This window comes from Indicator indicator, chromosome 27, assembly GCF_027791375.1.
Source record: "Indicator indicator isolate 239-I01 chromosome 27, UM_Iind_1.1, whole genome shotgun sequence".
NCBI classification, from domain to species: Eukaryota; Metazoa; Chordata; class Aves; order Piciformes; family Indicatoridae; genus Indicator; species Indicator indicator.
The window spans coordinates 11,227,551-11,237,470 of record NC_072036.1 but is presented as its reverse complement, the minus strand read 5'-3'; the positions used below and the strand labels follow the sequence as shown (position 1 = coordinate 11,237,470).

Sequence of the window (9,920 nt, the reverse complement as noted above, 5' to 3'; positions counted from 1 at the left end):
GTGCTTTGCTGGCCTAAACCAAGACACCACTTACAAAAGTAGTAAAAGCCACTTCCCACTGCTGCGGTGCCCACACGGATGCGTTAGACACATTAAACCACAACACACTCGGTGCCTGACTTGTCCTGGATGCTGAACACCCTCAGCTCTCAACAGGCCCTTCAGTCTAAACCAAAGCACAATCCTGACAATAACTTAGTGGTCAAAGTCTTTCAGGGCTTTCCAGAGGCTGTCACTTTTTTGCCTTCTTGGCTTTTTTCAGTATATCACACTTTTTCCTGTTGGGCCGCCGGCACCTCTCGTCGATGCTAGGGATACATTCATAATGCCACACCTCTTCCATTTTCTCCACAGGGTAAACCGCCTCCACGTAGTGACGGATCAGTCTCAGTCTGATGGGATCCAGCTGTTTTTTGTTACAAGCACCTGAATGGTTGTATTGCAGTCTGAGATTCTCCGGAGTGAAGAGCTCGGGGAAGAGTCTGACGAGAAGCCTGGCGGCAAAGTTGCCGACCGAGAGGCTCTGCTGCACAATCTCTCTTACCTCCTTATCAGACAGCAAATACAGAGAAGGCACAGGGAAGTCTGGATTGGGAACAACGAGTTCATCCAGTGGGATCTTGCAGAAATCCTTGCTGCTCCTTTCGGGCGGCAGCGGGGGCCCTTCGAACTCCTCTCGGAACCTCTCGGGGTTTATGACGTAGCTGAGGAACTCCCTGCGGTCCGGCCCTGGCACGTGGATCTTGCGCTGCTGCTGGTACGAGCGCCTCTGCTCCGTGTCCCTGCGCCGGCACCTCTCGTCCAGCTTCCCAACAAACTCCAACGTCCACACCCTGTCGTTCTTCGCCCTGGGGTACAGTATCTGCACGTAATGGCGTATCAATTTAATCCTGGTGGGGTCCAGCTGCTTCTTGCCCAGGGATCCGCTGCAGTTGTATTGCTTCCGTAAGTTCTCGTGAGTGAACAGCTCGGGAAATAAGAGCACGAGCAGGCGAGAGGCGAAGTTGCCTATGGAAAGGCTGCTTTCATAGATACTTTTGATCTGTTCTTTGTTCAGCAGGTAATCCGGGACGGGGACGTCAAAATCAGGAGGGGGAAAGTCAAGTTTGTCAAAGTCTATGGGTACAAGCCAAATTTTTTTTGAGCGCCTGCCAGGCTTTTCGTATTCAAAACTGTCTTCCACTTTGATGATGGAGACATCGTCTGGGAGGCTGGAGGAATCGTAACAGTCATCTCTCATCTGGTCACATTCACTCCCATCCATGTAGGCATTTTCCAGCTCGTCGTTTATCCGCTGAACGCACTGCTGCAACCAGGCCTCTTCCTCCTGCACGTCTGGGAAGTAGATCTCGGTGTACCTGCGGATGATTTGGAGCCGATGCGGATCCAGCAGCTGTTTCCCCGAGTCCCCGAAGCAGCTGTACCTTTCAGCCAACTTTCTGTGGTCAAAGAGTTCCGGAAACAACCTGTGTAACAAAAAAACACAGAACTCCCCCGGAGTAGTAGCCTCATCTAAAAATTCATTGAGATCCTGAGCATCCAGCATGTAATCTGAGGCGATGGCATTGCTCCTGTCCAAGGACAACGCTTCCTCCTGCTCTTTATCCTCCATGAAATGAGAGGACTCGACCTGCTCAGCCTCATAGAAACTGGATGACTGCACGTTCTGCTGACTGTTTTCCATTTCCCTCTGAGCCCAGAATCTGTTGAAAAAATCGTTGACTTGAGGCAGACACTCCACCTGCCACACGGCTGTGTTCTTCACAGAAGGGTAGCAAACCTCCACGTAGTTACGGATGAGCTGCAGGTGGAGAGACTCCAGCTTCCTCTTGTTGAGGAAGCCGCAGGCGCTGCAGCTTCTGCTGAACTCATCGTCGCTGAAGAGCTCTGGGAAGAGCTGCACCAGCAAGCGGCAAGCCAGGTCTCCTCCTGACGTGCTCTGATCCATGATTTGTTTGAGCTCTGCAGAAGTCAGCTGGTACTCCGGGGGAGGCTTGAAGTCTGCCACAGACTCTGCTGGACTGACTTGCTTTTTAATCCTGCTAACCTCCAGGGACAACAGGTCAACTTTACTGTGCAGCTGGGTCATGTTGGTGTTGAGGGTGTTGAGCGTATAGAACATTTTCTGTATCAAAGAGTAGATGTTGGGGTCGGCATCCGCGGCGGCCGCTGTTAGGGCGATGGCTGCCGCCGAGTCCCTTTTGCGTTGGTCGTTCAGAGCCCGGAGATGTGAGGGACTGCTGGGGTGGATCTTTTCAAACAGCTCGTAAGAGGCAAACTGCTCAGCTCCCGCTGGGTTCTTCTTCTCTGTGATTTTGTGTGAGATGCCATAGAGAGGTTTTTTGTAGGATGGAGTGGTGACGTCGCTGAAGGAGTCTTCCTCCAAGAGCCACGTTACGTTGGGGGTCTTGTTCTTGCTCGGCTGCTCTGTGTTTACCTGAGTGGGTGAGCCAGTGTCTCTGTTCTTCATGTTTGAAAGGGGGCCCTTGGAAGGAAGAAATATGGCATTAGTAAGGCTGCCTTAAAAACATTACCTATAAATACGTGCCCCTTAAGCAGGCATCTTCACACAAATATGCAAAGTCAAATCTTCTCCAGAGGACTTTGTTGTGTTAAATGCAGCAAAACTAACATTAAAAAAATACAGTGAAGTATTAGTTAGGTTTTGATATTTTTTTTTTTCCCACTTCCTCCATGGCAATAGAAATGCAATCATAATGCTCAGTACTCCTTACCCACACGGTTCACTCTCCCAGATTAAGTATCATTATGCTTCACCTTGCACATGAGGACCTTGGGCTGTAGAGAATTTGGGTGGCAACAAGTCAGCAACAGAGCCAAGAATAGAACCTAAGTTTTCTGGCTCCCTAGTCCTGTGACCTTGCCACTGCCTCCAACAGCATTCCAATGCTCTTTTAGGTTAGCTTCTGAGAATACCACAAAGGCTGTAAGACACCAAAATTCTGCTGATTTTCTTCTTTCTGATGTGAGAGGTTTTTATGGGGGTTGCTTCATAATGGTGTACAACTCCTAATTCCCAGGACGGCTGCAACTTTTCAGAAGTATTCTATTCAAACACTAAAAACTTCAAAACAAAGTGCAAGGCACCTTGAGATTGTCTTTTTCAAAAGGGAAGCCTAAGATTTCCTTATTTCTGGGAGGCAGGGAACTTTAGACTCATGGCTTTCTAATTGTCTAAATCATTTCTATAAAAGCCAGTAATAGCTCTTAAGGAATTAATGTTCTCAGTCATTTCTAACTGTTCCTCACTGCTTGAAATTGGAAGCAAGCATTTTCATTAACTCCCAGCAAACAGTCAGGGCTTGGGTGGGCTGGGGTTTGGTTTTTGCAAATCCATGGATATTGCAAATGATTCTTAGGAAGCAGACACAACAGAATCAAAATCCAACACATAGAATCCAAACATGAGGGAACACCAAGAGATTTTAAAGACGACTGCACTGAAACATTTTGCTTGGCTTGTTCCACAGAACATTCATCAGATAAAAGCCACAGAATTCGCATTCAATTATTAAAGCAAATGGAACACAGACTTGAAGTCTGAGCTGAGAGCCACAAGCAGTTTGAATTCTAGCAAAGACCTCTCTGTCCCCTGCAGTGAGGAACTTGGATTAAGCTTCCTTTCTGAAATAATTAAAAAAAAAACCAAAACAGAACTGCAACATTCATGGAACTAATCTGGTCCCTATGTGTACTCACACTTGGCATCTGCTTACTGCAGTGACAAAATTAATCTAATTACTTTTTAATTTTTAATGCAATATATATTCAACTCAAAAAAAGGCTCAGAAAGATGAAGCTGGTTTCCACTCCTACTTTAGAAGGAAGCAGACTCCATGAAACTGAAGTTGTGTTTCCAAGTTCTGCTCTTATTCACATCATACAACCCTACAACAGATGTAACTGTGCTTTCCCATCCAGAGATGTGACAAAATGAAAGCACAATACAAAGGCAACAGGGTTCTCAGTGTGCACAATCCCTAACCAAGGTGGTGCCTAGGACACCTCACTTCCAGGTCCCATTTATAAGACTGTCCCTCTGGTGCCAACCCTGTTAAAGCACATTTGCTATGAGGACAGCAAGGAACCAGAGTCCTGTAACACCACAGCTGTTAGAGTGTGACTTTTACCCCAGCAAATGGTGTGATTAAATCATACCAAGTCAGCTAACTAACCTTGACTGAATCAGCTCTTTGTGACTTGTAAAATACTAGAACACAAGAACCAAATTGTGAGCAGACCAAGACCCACATTGCTCCTACCTAGCTCTTTCACTGGGACTGGAGTTGTCACACACCACCTAGAATTGTCAGTGGAGAAGCAGGGGTATTCCCAGATGGCAACAGAGCTCTCCCAAATAGCCATGACCTGAAAACAGGTCATGAAAACCTCCCCTGACAATAAATGCAGCCCTGCTCCCCAGGCAGACACCCCGACTGAATTACAAATTTCTTTGACTGTTTTAGATGAGGAGAACAAAACAAAACTGCAATTCTGGACACTGTATTTCCTAGACACACAAGGATACCTGCTACCTGAACACCTAGCTCCTCATTAACGCTGCTGTTTACAGGGAATATCCCAAATATTCCTTCTCATGAAGAGTATGATTCCTTCAATTCCTTCTCTACTAAACAGCTTGCCATGGGCCACCACTCATCTGTCAGTTCTCGTCAGAGCTCCTGCTGGACCTTTGCCCTAATTAACTCTGTAATAAACCCTGGCAATGTGGGGGGGGGAGCTTCTATTAGTGCACACCTCCCACACAGAGCCAGGGCAAAGCACTGTGTGTGTTAAAGCAGCACAAGTTCACTGTCTTGCTGCACTTTGTCAGCAAGGCCTGAGCACGTTTGCATGCTCAGGGCTGGATGTGGTCTCTGGAGGAGAAGCATTTGCGTCAGGAGCTACAGCAGATCTCTGCAGTGATGGCAGCAGAACTTCTGCCCTCTCGCAGGGTTTGGGTCTGGCTGTGGGATGGATTTGGTTATCTGCATTTCAGAAACACACAGTCAGTGTTCAGCTAATGGATGACAATCCTTTTGGGCCGATATTTAAGGGGTTTCTGTTTCAGATGTGTTCTCGTTTTCTTTCCTCCTGCTTTTAATTACCTTGTATTATACAGTTTCCATCTGGGCACAGCACTATCCACAGCATCAACACATGGCTTTTCATAAATTCTCCAATTAAAGCAGCATTTAATATACTTTAACAACTCTTCTGCACCACTGATCTCTGAACATCAATGTATTTCAGACAGCGCTACTCCCATTTACGACACTCAGTTTTAATGTACCATCAAAAAATAAGCCAAGATGTTTTCTTTGAGACTCAGTGCAGCTAAGACAGTCCTGGGTTTATACCACACTTGCACAGCAGCTTTTACTATCACCTGCATTCTTGCAAAATGCACTATTTTGGTAAACATCCACCAACAGAAGTAATTGTGAAATACTCTCTCACATTATCTCTTGGAGTTCTAAGCCAAGTTTTAAAAGTTGTTTAGTTACTGCTCTGCTCAGTGCTAAAGTCCACCTAATTTATGACCTTTATTATGCTTAATAATCATGGTCTAAATATCTGTTAGAATACAGAGCATAATGTTCTGGAATAGGAGTAAAGAAGGATAAATATATGAGCAAAAAACGTACAAAAAGAGTCTATAAATCTACAATCCACATTTTTGGTTTCTGGGTTGGTTTTTTTTAGACTGTTAGGGAAAACGAACTTCTGGTTATGAAGTGAATTAAAAAAAAAAAGAAAAAAAAAAGATAAATATTTTCTCATAGGAATTAACTTAGTCATACAATCACCAGCCCAACCAGTTAGGTAAAATAAAAAGTTATGTACAGTTAGATAAAATCAATAGTGCAGTTCAGCTTAAGCCATACATAGATGCCTTTGTGATGTGTAGTAAGAAATATACTACAAGCACAATATTCTCAGGAATTAATTAATTAAAGTGTTGCCCTCTGTTTAAACAGATAAGACTTAATGAAGCCATCAACCGAAATGAAATATTGGTACCAGGAAAAGTAATTAACTTCAAAAAAATGTTGTTAGGATTGAGGACTATTTCTGGTTGGATATTTAACTAAACATGCTGATTCATTGGGGTCAGCCAAGAAGGAATTTTCATCCTCATTACTGGGTCACTTTCTGATAGTCTAAGCCCAAAGTTATTATTCATTTCAATTTGAATTAAAAAATGTATTAAAGGCAAACAGTAAAATCCAAAGCAAGCACACTTCAGAGACCATTATGAAGCTCTTTTAAGAATCTGAATGTAAATAAAACAATTGTAAAAAGGAAAGGGAAAGGAGAAGAAAGAAACTGTGTAATAAGATTGAAATCTACCTACCACAGGCAATCAGGTTAAAAACAACAGCCCTGGGAAGTCAGAGAAATGACAGGCAAGAAAAGAAATATGAAGAAAGCTGCAGCTTGAAAGCAGAAATGAAATGTACAAATACAACATGGAAGAACTGGCTAGGTAGCAGAAGAGGAGAAAAGGATATGTGTGTTAGAGTAGGTCATAAACTAAATATAACCCAGGGTCTGAAGTTATTCAAAAGAGGATGAATTTGAATCTAGGTTATTTTAATAAAGTGCTGAGCATGAAAGACAGGAGGTCATTATACTGCTCCAGAGGGTATCAGAAGAGATGGGAATACCCAGCACTTCCACCCTTGCAAGCATCTCCAAGAGAACAACAAAAATACAAGGAGAAAAAGAGCAGGAAAAATAGGATTTTAGTCTTGGAAGGAAGGGCTGAGGGTGGACAACATCACACCAAGCTTCCTATGTGCAGAAGACTTTCCTAGGAACCAGCGATCACTGCTCTCCCTACAGCAAAGAACAAAGGCAATAAGAAACTTGCTCAGTTTCACCAAAGATGAATTGAAAATCTCCAATTGCTAGAGAGGTGAAACACTTCTCTAACAAGGTAACAGAAGATACTGGGCTGGAAAAACATCTGGGTTGTCAAAACTGGGATGCCGCACCAGAAATTGTAATACATTCTGCTCTTGATATGACTAAGTCATCTGCATCCCTAGTTTTTTATCTTTCAAATAATACCAAAAAAATAGTATCTGTCTCACTGACATCAAAATCCATGCCACACAATAATTACAGCCCCGACTCCACCACTGAGGATCCAGCTGAAGGACTGCATGATGTGAGAGGAACTGTAATCAGGGCCATGCTCAGTGGATCCAAATCACTCCCTGCTCCTACACTCTCTGACCAAGCTCACAAACATGCTGCACATGAATGAATTCACCTGTAACTGCATTTCCTATTTGTGATTGCTCCCATGTTATTGAAAGAATAAGTTTGCCTCCAAATTGGGGTCAAATTCCCTGTATTTGCCTCAAAGTCATTACTACTGCAAGCCCAGTGAAATGAGCTGCATTTGGCTGACAGCAGCCATCAATTTAGCCTGTGAAACATGGAGAGCAAAATCAGAGTCACGTCTAGAGAGGTCACCTCTTGTGCAAAGCGTCTTTTCTTCACGCTGGGTAAGATATCTTGCTGGCTCCCTGAACCATCACAACCAAGTGAGGTCTGCTTGCGTTTGCTGGAATCCTGCGGGCAGGTCACTGTGCCATCCAGTGAGTGCTTCTCAGCAGATCTGGAGGTCACTGAGCAGTCCAGAGCTTCATCTTCATTTTCTGTCTCTACTTTCACAGTCGTTTTTGTAGGAATTTTTACTGGAAGAAGAGAAGGTTTAGAAAGATCAAGCACTCTCTCCAGAAAACCATGACACCCTTAAAACAATCCTTTGGGGTTGGATTATTTTCATGGAAATATGTTTCAAAGAACCAATTGTTTCAATTGTTTTTTTAATGACTTGTATGATAACTGGATGCTGATGCCACCCCAAAGACAAGTTTTTATAATGCTAGAACCATTCAGTCATCAAGTAAATGACAGCTTCTCCCCCAGACAAGAGTCTAAAGTAATACAATTAGAGTAGGAGGATTTTTTTGGAGGGGGGAGGAAGGATGTAGAGCAGAAGGTATATGAATAACAAAGACAATGGTGTATGTTAGATGGCTGTTTAAAAACGTAAATGCAATTTGTCCATATCAGGTTACAAAGGCTTTAATGCAACAAAATAGAACATTTTACCTTCATCATCATCAGTGATTTCAGCTGAATTCATCTTCTATCTCACTAAGAAACAAAGAAAACAGACAAAAGTAAGTATCAGTGTGTTCTGGAATCAGGAAATACCTATATCTGCCTTTATTATTACCTAGAGCCAACAGGCATTAACAGCCCACAGATAATTTCCAGTCTGAACATTTGCAATAATTAGCTCTTTTCAGTACATCTCATGGCCATCTAGAGACCTGTCAACATACAAACTCTACTGCAGACAAATACATGACAGCCAGAAAAGTATTTAAAACTGTCTTTGTCTAGTATGAAGTAAAAGTTATTGTAACCTTCTCTATAAAGTATCTTGGAAGTATGCAAGCAGAAGTATGAAAGTATTAAACTCTCCCTCCTCTACCAAGTCACTAATTCTTATGAGTGACCAATGCTTTTTTGTTGGCATTGTGAATGACCTGAAGTCATCGCAGAAGGAAAACTAATCATGAAGTGCAATACACAAACTCAGCAGAGAAATACAGCATGAAACTAAGTGGCCCACACCAGCTTCTAAACCACCTGATAGGCACTGGTGAGGGTCAATACTAAATCTTACTAACTCAACAGTATTTATGAGTTTAGCCACAGTCACTACCGCTCTTCATGAAGAACCCTAGGACAGTGTACTTCATACAGCACCCTCAGAAAGCTCCCCTGGATCTCAAGAACAGATAGTACTAAATCTTTCTTACACTACTGCTGGGATGTGGTGCAAGACCAACGTGTGCCAGTGCTCAAGAAATGTCACACAGAGTCCTTCTCAGACAGCCTGAGGTGACAGTAAGAAAATCAGCTAATATCACTATAGAATATCCTGTAATGGAAATCAAATGGTTTCCCAGATAATCCCAGACTGCTCTATCACAGCAGAACACTAAAAGATGGTAAATAGAGAGCCAGAAGGGAAGGCTACGAAGGTGGCACAAAATACTTCAGGAGGGGATATAGGGAGTTATATTTCCTTTCTAATTCTTGCTATTCCTGCTATTAGAATAGGAAGAATGCCTCTGAAGAATTGCTCTGTCAGAATACAAGCACACTGGAAGGGGAAGATAAATGAGGATCCGAATAGCCACACTGGATGGAAAAAAATGGATAGAAAAAAAAAAAGTGAAGAATAAAGCAAAGCACATACCCTGGTTGACAATTCATTTTCTGAAGGAGATAACATCAGGAAGACCAAAGTTAACCAAACTCAGGTCAAACAACATTAAAATCAGCACCTACTATTTCACAGATTTGAAACAAGTGTTGTTATTTTGATTTTTTTTTTTTAACTACCAGAATACAATTAAAATCAAATAGTCAGCATCAGAATTAATGAGGCCAAGGAAGACTGGGCTTTGTATTGGAATTCTTTGGTGTCAAACAAAGCCTGAGCTCCAACCTTTCCCTTGTTGGGAGCCCCAGTAATCTCTCTGCCTCCTTATCTGGTATTCTGTCTTGGTGAGATTTTTAAGAACTGAGGTATTATGTGAAGTTGAAGCAGATATAACAGCTCCTGCCAAGAGACAGGCTTCATCTGTCCCTCTGATTTCCTGCCTCATAGTCCCACCTGCTCCCCCAGTCAAGCATGGGTGCCCACCTTAACCTTCAGTGAGCTACTCCAGCTTGGTAAGCTGACAGAAAACAATTCACTTCTTTCTTTGCTGGGTTACTTTCCTTCTAATTCAGAGAGCCAAAGGGTAAGGCAAGAATCTCGGCCCAGCTCTGGAGCATGCACAAGTTTGGGGATGGGA

General features: G+C 43.1%; 1 protein-coding gene across 1 annotated transcript; it reads right to left on the bottom strand.

Moving 5' to 3' along the window:
• Positions 1–232: 232 nt before the first annotated feature.
• On the bottom strand, positions 233–8,188 carry BEND3 (BEN domain containing 3). The gene is made up of 3 exons (XM_054393182.1): positions 8,155–8,188; positions 7,510–7,733; positions 233–2,485 (listed from the first exon to the last, which is right to left on the bottom strand). The coding sequence occupies exons 1-3, from the start codon at positions 8,186–8,188 to the stop codon at positions 233–235; spliced, it is 2,511 nt and encodes an 836-aa protein (XP_054249157.1).
• Between the last annotated feature and the right edge of the window lie 1,732 nt (positions 8,189–9,920).

What these genes read in the sequence shown, in the direction of transcription:
- BEND3 (XM_054393182.1), bottom strand. Translation starts at nt 8,188, where the DNA reads ATGAATTCAGCTGAAATCACTGATGATGATGAAG. An exon ending in AATCACTGATGATGATGAAG is followed by an intron (nt 7,734 to 8,154) that starts GTAAAATGTTCT and finishes CTCTTCTTCCAG; the next exon opens with TAAAAATTCCTACAAAAACG. An exon ending in AAAGACGCTTTGCACAAGAG is followed by an intron (nt 2,486 to 7,509) that starts GTGACCTCTCTA and finishes CTTCCTTCCAAG; the next exon opens with GGCCCCCTTTCAAACATGAA.